Here is a 20,902-nt window from a genome sequence, read left to right on the forward strand (position 1 = left end):
CAAGTATAAAAATGATATAATTGTAGATTGAATTTCAGATTTTAAAAAGATCACAGGTGGAAGGCTGAGTTTCAAAGGTGGCTGCGTGGGATCTCTTTTCCTGGAATTCTTTAGGAGAGAGCGGAGCACTGCCTTGTGAAGTCCCTCCAATCCTTTGTGAAAAATCCCTGCTGATGTCATCAGGGCAGCTGGATTCAGAACTACATTTTGTTTTCCCACCCAGGTGGGAGTAACTTTCTCATGTGTGACTGCCTTGTAGATTCAAAGTACGCAAGAAGGAGTGGCCACTATTGGGCCCATCTGCAAGCTTCTCCAGGGTTAAGGCAGCACACAATCTGGGGGTGCCTGGGACAGAGGAGGCTCCAGGTTTCAGTGTGAGAACCAGGACAGTCTTGGGCAATTTGGGATGAATCGATGGGCTGCTCTACCTGATACACAGAGAGGCTTGGTGAAGGAGTTGGACGCACCAATGATAAAAGCATTAGCATGTTGTTATTGTTTTCTGTTTTAAGAAAACAAGGAATCATAAGATCTCAACAATACATTTAAACATTTTTGTGTGTGTGACAGCCTTTGAAAATTAATTTCATGTTTTAAGCTCCTAAACCAAGTATACATGGTCCTAAATAAATGTAATGGCTTTTGTACCCATTTTGAGGCTGTGGGTGTCCTTGCTGGTGTCCTAACCACTAGACTGAATGTCCACCCTGGAATTTAAATATATATGTATATATATTTAAATAGAAGACTCACATGTGTTAATAACCATCTGAAAAAAGCAATTCAGGGGCCTGGCGCAATGACTCAGTGGCTAAATCATTATCTTGCAAAGATCAGGATCCCGTATGGGCACTGGTTTGTGTTCCAGCTGCTCCACTTCCCTTCCAGCTCCCTGCTTGTGGCCTAAGAAAGCAGCAGAGGAGGCCCTGCAATTGCTTTCTCAGTAATCACTTCAAGAACCCATCCATTCTTCTGGTCTCTCCTCTGTGATTCCTCTCTGAAGCACAGATCTATCTTTCACTTGGTCTTCTCTGCACTCCCCATTCCTGTTTCTAGTCCCTTGGTAGGACAACTTCAGGTGGCTATCCCATGGTTCCCCGTAATCTCACTTCTTCAGAAAGTTACCTTCCTCTCTTAGTTTGGTTTTGTTCCCAGCACCTTATCCAATCAGTGGTTCTGTAGGGCAGTCAAATCAGGTGGGGAGGAATGGCACAGGCAAAGGCCCTAGGCACATTTGGGTGCTCTGGGGCGGAATGCGTTACCAAAGGCAGTTCGGCACCATGGACAGCTCCTAGGCCAGGCCAAGCCTGTGATGTCTGAAGGAGCCTCACCCATTTCTCCTAGGCTTAGTTCTTTTTGGAACTGAAGAGTTAAAGAATCTGGGTACATGAAGGGGTTTCATAAAGTGAAATTGAACAATCATATGAATATTCCACAAACTTCTTGAAGTGTCTTTGTATTTACAAAGGATCTTCAAAAAGTTCCTGGAAAATGTATATTAATGATGACGTTAGTATGAATTTTAATTTTTTATCTAAATAAGCTTAATCTTCTAACTCCATTCTCTGTGAGCTTTATGAAATATCTTTTATTCTTTGTCTTAATACTTACTGAATGCATGACCAGAGACTTATAAGTGATCTAATTGGTCTGAGTTTTAATGTCTTTGCATGTAAAAAAGAAATAATATATGTACCTGTTGCATAGGTTGGGTGTGACTCGAGACAATACGTGTCAAGTACACAACACCTACTATGTAATCAGAACCTGTAAACTCTGCTTTTATTCCTGTAGAAGTGATTGGCACAGTACTGCTCATCCTTCCTCACATGTGACTGTATGGCCAGAGGCTATCATGGCATGGTCATGTCTAGGGGAGACTCAGGTTAGTTTAGGGATCAAGAAGAACAAGTGATTTTATTTATTTATTTTTTTTAAAGATTTATTTATTTTATTACAGTCAGATATACAGAGAGGAGGAGAGACAGAGAGGAAGATCTTCCGTCTGATGATTCACTCCCCAAGTGAGCCGCCGGTGCGCACCAATCCGAAGCCGGGAACCAGGAACCTCTTCCGGGTCTCCCACGTGGGTGCAGGGTCCCAAAGCATTGGGCCGTCCTCGACTGCTTTCCCAGGCCACAAGCAGGGAGCTGGATGGGAAGTGGAGCTGCTGGGATTAGAACCGGCGCCCATATGGGATCCCGGGGCTTTCAAGGCGAGGACTTTAGCCGCTAGGCCACGCCGCTGTGATTTTAGAGGGATATATCCCACCTGCATGGGAACCTCTTTTCTTCACATACGTTATTTGACAGCACTTGGCAATGACTGGAAGGAAGAGCAGGTTCTTAAGGAACCGCAGAATGGAAAATCCCTTGCAGGTGGCAAATAGTAAACAGACCTGAAGAGGTCCAGTGACGGCTGCAGGTGGCTCAGCAGGTGAATGACTGCCCCAACGGAGGAGGGATGGATGACCAGGCTGCTTCCTGGCTGCTCTTTGCCCAGTCCTTGCCTGAGCTGTTCGCTTCCTTCGTTTCCTCCTCAGTCTTACCGGCTAGAGCTCCTCTTCTTCCTCATCAAGAGTCAGCTCAAATGTTCTCTCTGCGCTGTGATTACCTCCTGTGTGGAATGGGGCTGTGAAGGCTGTTTGCTTGGTAGGGTGGAGGTTCATCTGGAAATTGTGTAGTGTGGATAATGAGTTTGGCTCTTAGGAAGGCCTGTAAAAGCAGGCATAGTCAAGATGGTGACGGCAGATGCTGCTATCATCGGTCCATCTGATTTGTCCACGGTACTGTGAGTCCTTGGAGACAGGACTGCTCTGTTATTTTCACCTCTGTAGCTCCTTGTTGTACCGCCAGCCCTTTGCTCCTTTGCAGACTTTGGGGCCATTCCTAAGCATACAGAGTAGTCCCTGCCCCAAGGTGTGGGTGATTTGCTTGTGTATGAAATGAATGAATGCTGGGACTGGCTGAACTACAGTGCCTTGTTTTTAGATCTCAGTTGGGTGTTGCTACTTTGCAAAGTGCTGAAATCACCTGGGTTTCTGATTAACTAGTTTAGTTAATTGGTTAACCTGATGCCTAAGAGATGTCAGAAGTGACTTGCAAATGAAGTTGTTTGCTATACCTACTGAGAGGAGGGCTGCTGAAAGGGAAAGCTGGAGACCCATTTCAGGCTTTGATGTAGCAGAGGATGGACAATTTGAGACTTGGTAGCAAATTGTTGGCATTGACCAGCTGTGAGGAGGAGAGAGCTCACTGCTGGTCACGTGGCCAAGCATAGTGGAGTTCATTGATAATTGTTCATTGACACTGTTGCTTCTTTCCATCAGCAGTATTATGCCAGAAGGAAGTAAGAGCCATTGTTGGATGCAGCTGTTCTGTGGCTCATGTCACCTTTATAAATTGGAAAGCAGGAGAAGTACATAGTGCTAAATTGCTATCTCATCATTTCAGAGCTGTTTGCTCAATAAACTGGAATTATAATTAAAACTGCGAGTCAAGAAGTAAATCACTTTGGAAGTTTGTGAAGTCTTTCCCTTTTGCCTCACAGAATTGCTATCAAGGAAGACTTTACAGGTGAGAAAGCAGACAAGACATGAAAAACTGAAAGAGATAACACTGACATTGCAACAGGGGCAAAGTTCCCTCCCCTACCCCATAGCTAGCTTGTTTCAGTAACAATTTTGATTTGATTCAGAGCCTTGTGATTCGAAGTGGTGACACGGTGGACGACAGGGCTGGGTGCAGGGTTTCCATTCCTAGAAGTCAATGATAACGGATGGATTTAATAAGAAATCTTGTATGCTTGGGAGGTGGACTTGGTGAACGATGAGTGGCATGCTTACCCAGAAGAACATATTTAGCATAACAAAGAAATGAACAGGAAAAGGAAACCCCATTGATCACAGAAATTGCTCCTTTCAGCACAAGGCTGTTAATTACCCAGGCTTGGTGTGTACTTATTGGCTCTATTAGAGGATGAGTAATGTTGTGTTCCTGGGAACTCATGGAGCCAGCGAGGCCTCTGTTCTACAGGAAACCTCCTGCTTGGTCGTGGGGGTCCTCTCCCTTTAGAATCCCAACAACCAGGAACCTGGCTGAGGGAAAATGCAGTGTTGACTCCAGGCAGAGAAGCAGCCTTTTTATGAAGGGCATGGACCATAGGCCATAGACATTCACTGCCTTTGCTCCGGCCCCTCCAACACTCTCTCTTCTACATCAGGCACTGGCTTTCTCTCTACTCTGCTGCTCCCCGAACTATGGTCAGCTTCCCACAGGATCCGGCTGTCTTCCTCTCTCTCCTCCGACAGCCAGGATTGGGATAGCCATGCCTGAGCACTTCTGGTGGCTCTTGTCTACCTGCAAAATCAAGTTTAGGCCCCTCTGCTTGCCCCACAAGCCCTTCACCATCTGTGTGGGCCTTGTGGACCTCCCCAGCCTTGTGGCTCCAGGCACATGGATCTTCTCAGCTCCCCCTGACTCACATGGCTCACCCACACTTTTCCCTCTGACTGATTTCCTAGCGTCTGTTTCTGGCAAATACCTGCTTCCCATACAACTCAAGGTAGCCGAACTTATCTCACCTTGAGCAGAAGCAGTTGCTGTCCTGGGCCCATTCACAGCTCCCATCAGGCAAAATGCAGTAGCCAGTCTGCCCCTGCCTCTACCCGCAGCCAGCCTCCTCCCTAACCCACCCCAAGCCTGCCTCCCCCGACCCACCCCTAGCCTGGGTGATGACTAGTGGGACAGATTGCAAAAGTAGAAAACCAGTGGATTTTGAACAACCGCTGTGTGGGATCTGAGCCAGGTGGTTCACATGCATGATTTTTATACTGTTATGAACCCTATCAGGTTGTCCTGGAGGAGTCAGGCTTAGGACTGCTCCCTGTATGGGCTTCCCCAGCAACCTCACCAGAGATTCCATCATCAGGAAACCCACTGGTCTCCCATCAGCACCATCTCCCACTGGCAGAAAGGAGTCCAGAATATCCCATGGACCCACAGTTGGGCGGTTGGCTCTTCTTGCCTGTCTGGGAGGACAGTGGTGTCATTAGCTGAGATGTGATGTGACATGGGCCCCACAGGTGAGTGAGCTGACCTGTCTCTGGCTCCTTCTGTTGTACTTCCATCTGGCAGCTGGAACTGTTCACCATCTGGGCACATCTGTCAGGATTTGTGAGATCTCCACCAGCATTTTCTTAGTCTTCTTGTTTTCTTGATGGAGGAACATGTTTAGTTCAACCTTGGAGGACAGTTGTTCAATCTGGCCTGAAGTGGCCTCTTCTGGGTTGCATCCTTCTGTTACGTTCTGCACTGCGATGTGTTCTTTTTCATCTGGCCTGGGTGTCTGTTGAGAGTGGGCCAATGGCCAAGGAGACATTCTTTAGGAAAAACTCAGGACTGTGTCAGTGGAGAACACAGTATGGTGAAGCCAAAATGCACAAAGTGGGAAGAAACACATTCCTTAATGCTTTCAGAGTGTGCTTAGTGGGGGTGGGGCAATGGAAAGTGGTGTAGACAGACAACTCAACTAGCACCTGAGAAGTGGGAAGGAGAGGAGGTTGGAGAAGGGGGAGGAGAGACAAAGGAGATACTTTTGACTGTTCAACCCATCTGGACAATAAATAGCTGGACTTTATACTTGGTATATGTTTACAAGGAAAGAATCTTGATTGAATTTGAACTGTAATACTGCATCAAGGTGGAGGAAGCCACCAGGGGGGAGGGGCGTGGGGGGGATTCCCAGAGCCTATGAAACTGTAACATAATGCAAAATAATTAATAAAAAATAAATAAATAAATAAACAACAACAAAAAAAGGAGATACTTTTGGAACCAGGCCTTCCTTCCTTGAGGTCTACAGGTCTACAGGCTGCTTTAAAGAAAATGTGTAGGGGCCGGTGCCATAGGTGTAGTGGGCTAGGCCTCCATCTGCAGCGTCTACATCCCATATAGATATCAGTTCCAGACCTGGCTGCTCTATGTCCGATCCAGCTCTCTGCAGATAGCCTGGGAAAGTGGTGGAGGATGGCTCAAGTTCTTGGACACCTGAATCCATGTCAAAGACCTAGAAGAAGCTTCTGGCTCCTGGCTTTCAATCGGTTCAGCTCTGGCTGTTGCCACTGTTTGGAGAGTGAATCAGCAGATGGAAGATCTCTTTCTGTCTCTTCTTTCTGTGACTCTGCCTTTCAAATATTTAAAATACTAATAATAATAACAAAGGAAAATGTATGACCGGGGGGTGTTGGTCACAGGACTCTGGATTGACCATTTGGTTTTTATCAGGGTCCATATCTCATGGGTGCATTGAGTTTGAGCTCAGTGAAATTGGCAACAAGCAGGTTCTGTTACAAACAGCCTAATGGGAAAGTGAAGGTTTTTTTTTTTTTTCTTGTTTATTTTATAAAAAGGACTGATTTAATTGAAAGCATTAGAGAGATCTTCCAGCCACTGGCTCACTTCCCAAATGGCTACAACAGCAGGGGCAACACTGATCTGAAGCTAAGGAGCCAGGAGCTTCATCCGGGTCTCCCCTGAGGCTGCAGGGGCCCAGGGACTTTGGCCAACTTCTGCTGCTTTTCTAAATGCGTTGGCAGGGAGCTGGATCAGAAGTGGGGCAGCTGGAACTCAAGTGCCTTTTTGGTATGTCAGCCGTTGCAGACAGCTTAATCCATTACACAAATGCAGTCCCCAGAATAGGAAGTTTTAGCTAACTTAAAGATGACATGATGTGACTGGGCTCCCAGTAGCTTCTGTCAGGCCTTAAAACAGATGCCAAGACAGCAATGGCACACAGCAAATTCTTGGCATCTTCTCTGAGGGGGCTAATTGCCACTGTCTGTGGTGTGTGCTTGCTTGCTTGCTTGTTTGTTTTTGTTTTTGTTTTTCCCCAGGGTTATTCCACTCGCTCATTATCCTACTTAGGGGGAATGAAAGGGCACAGTCTCCAGAGAATGCACTTTGGCTTGGAATTCTGGGCTCACTGCCTGTTAGCAATGGGGTTGCATTTCTTCATCTGCAGAGTGGAGGTCATGTGGCGAAGTGCTGAGGAAACAGCATTCATGCCATTCATTCTCAGAGCTGTGTGTATGGTTGGTGGCCGCTGAAACTTAGAATGCTCCTGATCAAGAGCTGTAAATGGCTGGGGCCTTTCAGAGGTGTTTAGGATGCTGCTTCCCCAGGGGGGTTGATCTATCGCTAGAATTGCTGGGCTGATAGACTCATGGGTGAGTGGGTCATCTTAAGAGTGGGTCTACTGTGAAAGCCAGGCTGGCTAGGGCTCTGGTGCCCCATCTCTTGCCACTCATAGGATGTGCTGTGCCACCAGAGACATCACCAGATGTAGCCCCTAGGACTTGGAGCCAGGAGCTGCAATGGCCAGAGTAGGGCTGATCTGAAGCTGGGTACCAGGAGCTTCATCTGGGTATCCCATGTGGGTGCAGAAGCCCAAGGATTTGAGCCACCCTCTATTGCTTTCTCAGAAACATTAGCAGGGAGCTGGCTTGAGAGTGGAGCAGCCAGGACTGAAACCAGCACCCATATGGTAAGTGGGCACTGCAGGTAGAGGTTTAGCATGCTGTGCCACAATGCCAACATGGTTATTATGTTATCTGTAACAAAAAGGACTAAAAAAGACGGCACTGAGAGTGGAGCTGTTGCTAATCCTGACTACCCTGACACATGGGAGCGGCTAGGAGAGACCCACTTGGCTGTACGTGGAGCAGTGTGGGTAATTGCCGAAGGACCCAGAAAGAGAGCAGACTATTGAAGGACTGGAACTCTCCAGAGACGGGCTGGCTGGCTAGGACCAGAATGCCAATGGCAGGGTGGACATTAAAGGTCACGCAAGTGGGTCCCGGAGAGGGAATGAGGAAACTCTTACAGGGAATTAGAGTAGAGCCAAGCCTTGTTACCATGTTGCAAGGAACCCGGTTGCCTTGTGGAAGGAAGGCAGAACCCAAGGGTGATGAAATGAAGTGGGCTATGTGGGCAAAGGAAACCTTGAATCTGGAATGCAGGCTGTGGCTTTTGATTGCTTCTAGCCACTTTCATTAAGGTTTCAGAGCAAGTGGAAACAGAGAGATTTGGAAAATTCACAGCCAGACCACATGAAGACAGGAAAGGAAAAATCCCCCGTGGTGGAGGAAAGCCCGGGTGCAGCCCAGTGCCTGCCTGCTCAGGAGACTGACGGGATGGGAGGAGCCAGGTGCATCATGATGAAGGGAAAGAAGTTCAAAGGGCATTTCAGAAGCCTGGGAGGCCTCCCTCTTGTCACAGGCCCAGGGTCTAGGAGGCTCGAAGGTTTTGGGAAATAGGTCAGGGCGCGGTCAATGGGCTTGTTACCCAGGGTCGCCTTGGGCCTCTTCTGCCCCATCCAGGTACAGAGCTGTTGGTCGTGTCCACCAAGCTAGTGACGGTGTGGGAGAGGACGTGGAAGATATGAAATCTAGGGGGAGGGACTCGCTGGAGCCCGTTTAGGGGGCTGCTGGTCACAGATGGGAGAGAAAATACATCTATAGGGAAACCCATTCCCTGTTCCACAGGACTTTCTGGAATATTCCCCAAGCCGAGGGGCACCACCGTGGCCTTGTCTGAGAGCCAGGCCAGGGATGCCTGGGGTTTACTCGGCACGTTTTCTAATTGAAGTTGGAGTTGGTATTCATGGACATTAAAAATAACCACCATGAGGCCAGCATTGTGGCACAGCAGCTTAAGCTGCCGCCTGTGACACCAGCATCCCATGTTCTAGTCCAGGTTGTTCCACCTCTGGATCCAGCTCCCTGCGAATGTGCTGGGTAAAGCAGAGGAGGATGTCCCAGGCATCGGGGGACCTGCCACTTACATGGGAGTCTTGAATGAAGCTCCTGCCTCCTAGCATTGGACAGGCCTGGCTCCAGCCATCATGGCCATTTTGGTAGTAAGCCAGAGCAAGGAAAATCTCTTTCTCTTTCCATGTCTGTTTTTCACTTCCTGTCTATGTAAGCCCTGTTCTTCAAATAAGTAAATAAACGTTTTGAAACCAACAGCCGATTCTATCCTCCATCAGATTGCAGCTTTCCAGGTGCTTTCCCATGCATGACCACGGTTCACGTAGCAGCCCTGGGATGGGGGTTGCCGGTTTCATTGCTGCTTTTCCTTGATATTGTGGATGAGCTGCTGAAGCTTAGAAGGACTAAGTTACCGTGTCAAGTTCCCTGGGCAAGGGAGGGTGGAGCAGGGTTTGAGCCGGGATCTGTCTAGTTCAAGGTCAGTGCTTTGGCCACTACCTCTTTCTCATACTGCCTTTGGACTTTGGGTCCCTCCTTTGAAAACAGTGGCTCGGATGATCTTGCCTGTAGACACGTGGCGCACATACCATCCCATTTCAAAGCTTATTTGCTGCTTTTATCCCCAGTCACTTGAAAGATTTTCTGGTCCTAAAAACACTTTGCGGGGGAAATCATTTCAAAGCAGACGTGTGGGTTGTGCTTTCATGAGCGTTCACTGTGAAATTTCCTTTCTCTGAGATCACCAGGGGGGAATTTGAACTCACTCTTTGGGCCTTTGGAAGAAGGACCCCAAATGTCAGCTCCTTAAGCAGAGATGTGCTCAAAGGACATTTCACAGCTTTGATTCTTGCTTGAGCCTGAAGAGGCTGCAGGTTTTTCCGCCCATCTGGACAAGAGGGGAAGGATTTGGGGTTTATGCAGATGTATTCCCTGGAGGATGATGTCAGTAGGGTGAGTGCAGATTGGTTATAATAGCTCATCTGTGGCTAACAAACATGATTGTGGTGACCAGGTCAGAAGCAGATGCAGTGGTTACTCAGGAAGACCTGGACTTGAGCCTGACCCTGCCTGTGCTCTCTCTGTGACCCTGGGGGAATTACTGGCTCTCTCCAAGTTTTGCTGTCATATCTGTATTAGGGTCAGTGGTGACACCTGCCTCATAAGACTATTGTGAGGATTAAATGCAATAATATTTGTAATACGAAGTGTTTAACACAGAGATGTGGCAAGATGTATTCCATAAATACAAAAAACATACTTCAGTGCTGATGATAACATGCATTTGAAGAGCTACTATTTGTGGATTCATTCATTCATGAAATATTATTGCTGATTTTATTAACAAAGGTATCTATGAACAGTTAGGATCTCCTGGGAGTCATCAAATCTCACACAAATCATAGTTAAAACTTTGTGCATGTATGTGCTTTTCTGGGGCAGCATCTCCAAAGAATTCCTGATTCCCCCCCACCACCCAAAAGCTAAAAGCAAAGTCTACGAGATGCTGAGGACTTTGGTGCTAGCGACACAGAGATGGATTCTAAGACCATCCTCATTCTCAGAGAGTTCACAGACAGACACAAGATGTGGAGGAATGAGTGGCCTGCCTGGGTACTGGCTGCTTCTGTCGTCCTTGATGAAGGTCCCTTGGCCATACAGAAGAGACTTTGCACCTGGGCTGTCTTATGCCCACATGAAAGTCCATGCTGGCTTTTTAAAAGTTGTTGTTGTCTTTTTAAATTTTATGGAGAAACTTTAGATTCATGAAAAAATTGAATGGAAGGAACGAAGATTAACCCTCTGCCTCACCCCACTCAGTGATTCCATGTACACATTCTCCCCAGCATCACAATCCTGACTCAGCTTAGTGTCTTTGTCACAGTCAAGGGAATATACATGGACACGTCATTATCACAAAAATCTAGTTTGCGTTAAGGTTTGCTATTGATACTGTGTTATCTGTGAGCCTTGAAGGATGGATAATGACATGTGTCCTCCATCCTAATGTCATATAGGGGAGTGTCACTGCTCCCCACCTCCCCAACCCTCTGGGCTCAGCTCACTCATTTCTTCTTTCCTTCCAACTCCTGATGACCATTGGTCTTTGTATTTCAAGATTTCACCTTTTCCAAAAGGTCATATAATTGGAATCATATGGCAGGTAGCCTTTTCAGATTGACCTCTTTCACGTAGTAATAGACTTTCACATTTCCTCCATGTCTTTTGTGGTTCGGCAGCTCTTTTTAGTGCTGGAACCCGCTTCATTGTCTGGATGGACCGCAGTGTGTTTGTCTATCCACCTGTGAAGGCTGTCTTGGCAGCTTCCGAGTTTTGGCAGTTATCCCACAGCTGCTGTCAGCACCAGCATGCAGGTTCTTTTGTGGCCACAACTTTCCAGCTCACTTGGGCAGATTCCGAAGAGCACGGCTGCTGGATCATATGTAAAGAGTATGCTTAATTTTCACAAGACACTGCCAGACTCTTTCTTGAAGTGGCATAGCAAGTTATATCCCTCCTCCCCCGACGTCCCCAATCCAACCATAAATGAGAGCTCCTGTTGCTCCGCATCCTTGGCAGCAATTAGGGGATAGTCTTGGTTTGGTTCTTGGCAATTCTGAGAGTTATCTTTATGACCCAATGGGTAGTTGTATCTGAGACTTTGCCAAATTCATTTGTGATTGCTAATCACTTTTTTGGGTAGACTCTTTGGGATTTTAACATGTAAGAGCAGGTCATCCATAAAAAACAAGTTTACTTCTTCCGTTCTAATATGGATGCCTTTTATTTTTTTCTCTTTTCCTGGCTTGAACTTCTGATACTAAGTTCAATGGAAGTGGTGAAAGAGGGCATCCTTATCTTGCTCCTGATCTTCGAGGCTGACTGTTAATCTTTTATCACTGAGTACAGTGCTTTCTGTGTTAAGCAGACACTGCCTAAAGAGTTAGGAATTATGAAAATCCTGAGATCGATTAAAATTGTGTTCCTCTGTATTCCCAGTACCGATCACAGTGTCTGGCACACGACAGTTATTGAGTGCCTAGATAAACTTTTAGAAGTGGTTCTTTCACTTTTTAGAAAAAAATGAAGTGAGATAAGGTACTTCTGTCTGTGGGTTGCTTGGTATACTTGAGGGTGAGGTGCAAGGATTGAAAGCTGACAATGAAGGGAATACTTGGCAGGTTGCCTGCCGACAGGAGCTGGACAGCCATTACTGTTTCAGTGTTCCATGTGGGGATGCCTGCTTTTAAAAAACATTTTTATTGTCTGACAGGCAAAGAAAGAGAAGGGAGAGGAGAAAGAAAAAGAAAAGGAAGGGATGCTGGGGTGCTGAGCTCCCATGAGCCCCATCTGCTGATTCATTCTTCAATGCTGGCAGTGGGCGGGGCTGGGCCTGACTGAAGCCAACAGCTGGGAGCTCAATGCAAGTCTCCCACTTGTGTGTCAGATACACACTCCCTGAGGCATCACTGCTGCCTCCCGGCGTGCCTGTTAGCAGGAAATGGAAATCTGAAATAGAGCCAGCATTGAAGTCCAGGTACTCTGATGTGGGCAGTGTGTGTCCCAGTGGGGGACGTCTCGGCCACTGGGCCAAACACTGCCCATGAGTGGCTTGCTTTTTAGAGATCCTCTTCTGCTTTTCACCTTTCTCTTCTCTATTTTATCATTTAGCAGCTGCAAGCAAATAATACATATTAGATCTCTTTGTGTTTATGACTACTGCATAAATAATTTATAATCCTTTGAATGCAAGGAAAATGAGTGAAATGCTATAAATTAGAAATGGGAGTTATTAATGCTAATAGAGTGTGTAACATGCTTTCCTTTGATACGGCTTTGAAATCACATGACTGATTTCAAGGGCTTGGGTCTGTCTGCCTGTGTTTTAGTTTGAAGAGTTGGAAGGCATCAAGTTGCCCCCATTTCATCAATGATGCTGTCTTCTTCTATTGGAACTTGGACCCCCTAACTTGGAGCAGATAAAAATTCTGATTATCTATAGTCTGAGAATGAGAAAATCAAATACTTTTTTCTCTTTTAATGTGTTGGCATTCTTCTGCTTCTGAACTTTTTAACAAGCACATTCTAAATCTGAACTAGCATATCCTCACTTTTTTTTCTAACAAGGTCATTTGAGCTACAGATTTAATAACCATGTTCTGTAAATTGTAGAACTCGTTCCTCAGTTTGCGAGGCTGCAGGAAGCTGTGGCAAGCCTAGGCCCTTTTGTCTCCATGAAGAATCTCCTGGTTAACAGTCACTGAAACCCTGTAACTTGCTCCCAAGAAGACGCTAGAATTCCAGGATGTGAGGCTGTCCAACAGGGCAAGAGGGATGGCCGCATGCATGAGGACTGGGCCTGGGACTTGGAAACCCCAGGAATGGCTGTCAGCCTGTCCATGTTTCCACAGCTCTGTGTGCTCCCCTCCTTGTCTCACCATGCCTGCTGCTCTCGTCTCGCAGCCTACGGCTTGTCTCTGCCTCTGCCAGGGCACAGCCACCCGGCTCAGTCACACAGTCACACAGTCAGCAGAAGCTCGCCGGCAGCTCTGGTCTCTGTGTTCCTGGAAGGGAGACCTCAGCAACCTCATCTGGAATTGAATGATGGCTCCTGGCTTGTTCATTTGTAATTAAGCAAGTCTTCACTGTGTTCATTCTAGGCTCTGGGGATGCACCTGCTCCTTGAGGGAGGGAGAGAAAGAGTGTGTGTAAGCAGTGGGGTGTAGGGGAGAGAAGAGATTCTGAAAATTTGCTCCTTTAGGTCTGCCTTAAGGAGATAGACTTGGGTTTAAATCCTGAGTCCTTTATGTTTCAGCCCCATGTGACCTTGGGCAAAATAAATGACTCCTTTCAGTACTAAATTTTAAACCAGCACAGTGGGAATTGCCCTCTAATAGGGTCATTGCAGGGTTTAAGAGAACTTTGCCTGCAAAGCCACAAATAGGCAAGGCCTTGGCACTCTGCACCAAGTGGCAGCTCCGGGGCAGCAGGACGTGGCTGGGGAGACTCTATGTCTTCATCCTGTGTGTGGCGGGGAAGATCATCCCATGCTTCATGTGAAGGCAGAGGCATGCAGCAGGAGCCAGGCTGTGAGGGAGGCGTGCCACGTGGTTGCTACTGCTCCTCCTCTTTGGATGCAACACATTTTCTCCTCCTCTCTTCCAGGTCCCATTTGGCCGCCGTGTACCTTGTGACATCTACTGGCACGGAGTTTCATTCCATGACAATAATATATTCTCGGGTCAAGTGAACAAGTTCCCAGGTATCCACCATTACCAGTTGGCCTCTCGGACTGAGCCAGGTTGGGGGGCGCTCTCTACATCCCCCTGGAATACTTGTGGTGCCATGGTGCCCTTACCTTGGGAGGGAAGTTTACTGCAGAGGGAATTGGCACTTTAGCTAAGGGTTAAAAGAACAGAAGAGCATTGTCTCTACTTTTTCCCATTGTAGCTATTGTGTGAGGGTCTAATTTGAGGGCCAATATTTTTTTTCAATGAGAAAAAGAAATAGAGTATTTCACCTGTCGGCAAAACAGATGCTAGGAACATCTCCCAGAAAGGGAGTGCTGGCAGTGCCCTGGTCCCCATGCTGAGTCTCCTGCTGGCTGAAGGCAGCATCTGCCATGATCTCAGTGATCTTACCTGCCAGGGGGGCTTGGTGCCAGGTCAGTGTCACAGTCAGCATATTTAAGGTGCCCCTGTTCTCTGCCTGACTTGCTGCTCAGAGATGCCGCTTCAAACACTTACTGGGAGATTGCAAGAGCACTGTTTGGGAGAGACTGATTCTGAATGAGGACACGGCTCTCAAGACCCAAGTCATCCAATGAGGCCTTGTCTGCATTTCCCCCTTTTTCTCAGTCCTGGTCTCGGCTGAGACCAGGAAAGAGGCGGCAGGCAAGGGTCTCCCTTTGGAACCCAGCTCCCCTCGCAGGTACTACTTTCATTAAATAAGTGGGAAACTTTGAATAGTCATTTTTCGAAGCAGCAAGTTTGCCCCTTTCCGTGCTGTGCATGGCAGCGACTGGAACATACAATTTTCTCCTTTACTAGCAGCAGTTAATTAGCTGCGATAGCAAAGCAGGCTCCAGAGCTTCGAGCAGCAGAGCAGTGCTGCCACAGCCCCTGCCCGTGAAAGACGGCCATCCTCAGCCGGAGGGCCTGTCCCATGGCTCCAGCTCATGTCCAGGCTTATCATCTGTCTCACCTGTATCCCATTAGTCTAACCATACATTTGCTATGCATTTGTATAATAATCTTAGAGTCAGTATGGGAGGGTATGCTAGGCAAGTATAAACACTTTACGTGCCTAATAAACTGGGAACCCTTTTAGGCATACATATAGAACTTCATTGATTTTGTGTGTATCAGCATATTTGATTTTAGGCACTTTTCTATGGACAATTTCTTTTTTTTAAAAGATTTATTTATTTTTAATGGATGGGCAGAGTTATATATAGAGAAGGAAATCTATAGAGAGATTTTCCATCCTCTGGTTCACTCCTCAAATGGCCACAGTGGCTGGAGCCAAGCTGATTCAAAGCCAGGAGCCAGGAGCTTTAGGGTCTCCCATATGGGTACAGAGATCTAAGGGCTTGAGCCATCCTCTGCTGCTTTCCTAGTCCATAAGCAGGGAGCTGGATTGCCTGGATTGCAGTGAGCAGTTGAGACTTGAACTGGTGCCATGTAGGTGCTGGCACTTTAGGCAGAAGCTTAGCCTAGCATGTCACCATGCTGACCTCTGGGCATTTGTTGTTGTTGTTGTTCAAGATATATTACTATATCTTTACTAATGAATTAAGATTTTATATCAGAATAATCTGATTTAGATATGCCTTTGCTTGACCTTTAATCCAGAATTATCCATTCTCAACTTACAACTTTTTAAATTTTGGCTGAAATTCAGAGTCCGAGATATATGGTAGCATGTAGCAGGTGTTTCTAAGAGGACCTCCCACCACACTCTGTGAATGAGAGGGTATTAGGATTCTGTGGGCAGGGGTGTGTACCCATCTGCAAAAGTCCTGGCCTAGGTTCTGGGAATATAAAGACTGGGAGAAAGACAAAGAAAGAGAGAACAAAAATATGGGTGTGCTAGGCTGGAGGAGCAAGCTTGGAGTGCTGTGGGGGTTTGCAAGAAAGGGGTGCAGCCCTGTTTGTCTGGGATGAGGCAGGGTGGATGGAGCTGGGTTGTGGAAGAAGGGCAAGAGAATTGAGCCTCTGGGGATGGAGGGGCCAAGCCTTCTGTCAAACAGGGAGCAGAGGTGGCTCAAAGACAGGAAGGCTATGGGCTGTCACTCACGCGGCAAAGGGCAGGCGGCCGGTGACAGATGGAGTAGGTCATGTGTGTGGGGCAGTGGAGAGTGGATGGGCAGGGACCTAGGGGAACTTTTGTTCCAGTCTGAAGGTTGCAAGGAGTCAATGAGACATTTGAAACCCAGACAACGACGTGGGCCAGCTTGCATTTCAGCACCCTCAGCCAAAAGGGTCAGGTCAGGCTAGAAAGGCCGGGAGGGGAAAGAAAAACGCAGCTGAGACTTCCACAGTAGCCAGGCCAAAGACAACCTTATCAGTGGATGTAGGCCTGGAGAGCAGAGAAAGGACCAGAAGGCATTCCTTTGTTCTTCAGTGACTTTAATGGGTTTTTGCTGAGAAAGATGATTAGAAATGCTATTTGGATTGAGCAGTGCTCCAGATATAGCTGTTTTTGCTTTACGTGGGTTCAGTAGGGTCCTCTGGGCAAATGTGAGGATGGAGCTGCCTCATTCTTGGTTAACTCCAATGGGATGAGGTCCACCTGGCCCGCGGTGGGGGAGACAGGAGGCAAACCTTGAATTCTGAAGCTCCATCCAGGAGCTGCGGCTTGTCTGGAATTTGTTCATACACGGGACATCAAGCTGCAGACTTCATGATGGGTCAAACCTCCCAAGAGCAGGTGCAGACAGCAGAGCTCCAGGCACTGGGCTATTGGGACAGGCAGGACTCCAGTGTTTGCAGGACTGGCTTAGGGACCACAGTGGAGAAGTTGGGGGAAAGGAGGAACATGGAACAGAACAGCTCTGGGAATTTCCAGGGCAGTCCAGGCACCGGCAACCAAGACAGGTGACTCAAGTTGGCAGGATAAGCAATGGAGCCTCAGACAATCCTTCTTGTATAATTGGAATGCAAAGTCAAGACCAAACTTTTAGCATTAGGGAACTGATGTTGAGACCTAGAGATTCTACCACAGCTAAGTGTGGGGGTGCAGTGGGGGTGGAGTGGCCAGGTAGGCAGGGGTCAGGTGCAGCAGCTGCTGAGGCTGAAGCTGGAGCCAGCAGGCCTGGCCATGACCTTGCTTTCAAACACTGACTCTGGGAGCACTTGCAGATGCCTGTTCAAGACCCAGGTACTGTTGTCAGGGTACACTGTGGGGAACTCCCGCCATGAGTGGCTGGATGGGTGAACTGTCGGTGACTGCTTCCCAGGCTGCATTGAGTGGGAGCACAGCTTAGAAGGCAGGGAGGAACCAGCATTTTGGCAGTGAGTGGAAGCTGCAGCCAGAGCTTCGGGCAGGGTTGGAGACAAAGTGTCTGCAGCCTATGGGTCTGGATCCGAGTAGCCCTTGGCTTCAAGGCGTGCTTCTTGCCTTGGCTGTTCACAGGAAAGAGCCATCTAGAGACATCAAGGGAAACTTGGAGGCAGCTCTGTTAGCTGGCATGGAGACTGAGGGACAATGAACATTACAGAAGGAACCCTCAGAGGTTTAAAATGCACATTTATTCATTTTGGCTGGGCATTGATTTTTCACAAGAGATTGCTGGAATATTCCAACTGCCCTCTTGAACTCAAAGCTCTTTTATCTGTGTAGGGTGAGTCCCACTGACCTGTCACAGTGCCTCATCACACTGTCATTAAGATGCATAAAATACCAGTGGAGGTGCTGGGTTTAAGAGCTCCTTGGCAGGATTTCAATTTAACCCCAGCCCTGAAATGTTAGTCAACTACATGTGGAAAGCTTCAAAAAAACCATTGCAATTTGTGTTTGATCGACTCTGGGCTCACCTGCAGCATTCATAACTCAACAATTTGAATTCTGTGGAGGAATCCCAGGAAACAGCTGGAATTTTTCAGACTCATTTCTGGGGGGAGTTTGAACCAGTGTCCTCAGTGAGTTTTCTTTAATACAGAAAAACCTGTGCTAGAATACAGCTTATCAGTGCTTTTTAAGCTCTTTTATTTCCTGGTTCATCCTCTTCTCTTCTAGATCCCTCTAAACAAGAACCAAAGAGCTTAAGCCTTGGCTGTGATCTTCAGATTTTTTTTTTTTTAACCATGCTGGGGGAATCACAGCATTGCTTATGAAAAACTGGAGCCTAAGAAATGCCATGCCTTCCGTCTGGTCCCATTTGGAACATGATGATTTGAGCATGCCACCCTGGCATGGAACAGCAGACTTCCCATTAAGAATCACTTTGCTAAGCAGATTTCTCGGATTGGGAATGAAGCCATTTGGTTTCCTTGGGGGTGAAGGCTATTTTCAGTCTGTACTTACAGTGATGAGTTTTGCCTTGGGAAATAAGCCTGCTAAAAACCTATGACAATTTTTTTTAACCCATTTGGTTAGAATTTGTAGTGGCATCTACTAGGTTTCTTGTCTTGTCAGTGACTAATGAGGTTACTACCAGGGGGGATAAAATCCACCAGACTTTCCAAATGCTGTCTAAGTGAGATGTTTCAACCACCTCTGGGAAAATTAGTAAGATCTGATCAATGTCAATGTCAGGGCTTATAGTTAAAGAGCTCCAAAGGACTGCATTTTTTTTTCTACTCCTTCAACTCTAAATTGTACTGAGTTTCTTTCCACTGTCTGCCCTTGATCCAAGGGGACAGGATTTTGTGCTGAAAGGTGTATATTTTCCTCTGTTATCTCTTTGATACTCATGAAAGATTAAAATAAACCCACTGAGAAGCTCCTCAACAGAAAATAAGAGGCAATTTCATAAAGTGAATGGAAAAATGAAAAAGAGAGAAAGATGTTTATTTTGGTGCAAGAATTTTTAGAATCTGTGCCTATTTTTCCATGATACACATTTTCTGTGAACTTTTTGCACATGTTCCTTCATATTCTCTAGAGTACAAGAAGGAAAGAACCCCAGAAGCATGGTTAGTAACCCCAAACTAAAGAAGGTATTCAGTTTGAAGTATAAGATATAAACGCTTTTCTGTGCATCACCTAAGGGAGTGACAAATAACGGAATAATAAATGAGTTGCAAGTTCATTCTTTGTAAAAGAAAAAAAAATCGATCCGCTGTCTCAAATTCTTCACTAATTGGGTCCATCTCCACCAACTCTAAGTCATTGCTGCGGGGGCGGGCATTCACCACTTTTTCAAACTCCTGCAGGAGAAAGTGAACGTACCAGCGGGATGGTTTACAAAGTCGTTCAGAAAAGCTGTTTGAGAGCTGTTTGTGAGACCCTCACAGCTTCTCCTCTTCCTCAGGCATGACGGAGATGGTGCGGAAAGTCACCCTGAGCCGAGCAGTCAGGGTGATGCAAAACCTCTTTCCCGACGAGTACAACTTCTACCCGCGCTCCTGGATTCTGCCCGAGGAGTTCCAACTCTTTCTTGCTCAGGTAAATGGCACTCTGTCCGCTCACCATGGCGACTGGGGACTGGGGTCACCAGGAAGCTGACCCCAGCTGAGGGTACACAGTGGGTTGTTGGCCTGCAGAACTCAACAGGTAGGTGGCAGGTGGGTAAAATGAAGCAGTAGATCTTGACCCCAGGTGACAGGGACTTGAAAACTGAATCATGGCTCAGAGCTCTGGAGAGCCAGGGCAGAGCGGGTGGCTGGGCCCACAGTGGAATACGTCCTAGGGTAGAAGGGGATCCAGAGGCGTGGGCTGTAAAGCGTGGGATGTCAGGCTGTCTTGGGACAACCTTGGAATGGGGTTGGAGGGAACCTTTCAGGTGTCTTGCTTTAAGCTTGTTACAGAATCAGTTCTCAGATGACTCATCCCGTCTTGAAGCAGTATGTTTGAGCATGAAATGGGTTGGCCTCTTTGCCTCTGATTATGAAACGGAACCACTAGCGAAGCAGAGTTCAGAATGATCATTTTGGTTAGTCTCTCAATAGTTTCATTTAGACCATTTCAAAGCCTTTGACTAAATGTTTTGTAACCATGAGGGTGACAGTATAATAAACAGCTTTCTAGTGATAAGACTAATACCATTAATTGGTCCCACTATGTTCCAGGTATTATTCTAGAAGATAAACTTTTTTTCTTTAAAAAATATTTATTTTTATCTATTTGAAAGAGAGGCAGAGAATGAGTTTTTTTTTGGGGGGGGCGGGGGAGGTTACTCATCAGATGCCTGCAACAGCCAGTGCTGAAGCCAAAGCCAGGGACTGCATCCTCAACCATGAACGCAAGTACTTCCACCATCTGTTTCTTCCCAGTACATTAACAGGAGGCTGGATCAGAAGCAGATTAGTTAGAACTTGAACCAAGAATCCCATTACAGAATGAAATGTATTCCAAGTGGTGACTTACACCCTGCACCAAATGCCCACTCTAAAAAATTACTTCTTTTTTTCCCCCATAGCAATCTTACAAAGTTAATTTTACTACTACCCTGTTTTATGGATATGGAGATTGAAGCTTTGAGAAATTGACTTATTCAGTTAATGTTGGATTTACACCCAAGAGCTGATTGTAGGGATCATGCACATAGAGCTGTCATAACTACTCATTTGTAAGTTCCATTGTAGATGTTTTCTTTCTCTTAAATAAAACCAAGGAGTGGACTTTTTGGATTATATGATCTATGTTGTATACTTTACAAGAAATTTCCAACTCTTTCATAAGAAACTCTAAAGTGGCTGTAGCTTTACATCCCACGGACCGTGTCTGAGAATCCTCGTTGTTTCACGTCATTGCCATGCCTTGAACATCTGAGATGGGTAGATGTGTAGTTGTATCGCTATGATTTTAGCTTGCTCCTTCTAGATGACAATGGGTTGAATCTTTTTTTGTGTATGCTTTAACATTTGAGTATCTTATTTTGTTAAGTGTGTATTCAAAAGTTTTGTTCACTTTACTAAGTGATTTAAAGTTACCTGTTCTTTACGTATTCTAGATGCCAGTCTTTTATCTCGT

General features: G+C 46.5%; 1 protein-coding gene across 5 annotated transcripts in view; it reads left to right on the forward strand.

Moving 5' to 3' along the window:
* The window catches only part of TTLL11 (tubulin tyrosine ligase like 11), a 214,465-nt gene that overhangs the window by 28,244 nt on the left and 165,319 nt on the right, over positions 1-20,902 (forward strand). For all 5 annotated transcript variants that reach the window (XM_058672145.1, XM_058672147.1, XM_058672148.1 and 2 more), the window contains exons 2-3: positions 13,931-14,027; positions 19,242-19,375. In XM_058672145.1, the coding sequence (XP_058528128.1) occupies positions 13,931-14,027; positions 19,242-19,375 (231 nt within the window). The remainder of the gene's footprint in view (positions 1-13,930; positions 14,028-19,241; positions 19,376-20,902) is intronic.

This window comes from Ochotona princeps, chromosome 14 (genome assembly GCF_030435755.1).
Source record: "Ochotona princeps isolate mOchPri1 chromosome 14, mOchPri1.hap1, whole genome shotgun sequence".
NCBI classification, from domain to species: Eukaryota; Metazoa; Chordata; class Mammalia; order Lagomorpha; family Ochotonidae; genus Ochotona; species Ochotona princeps.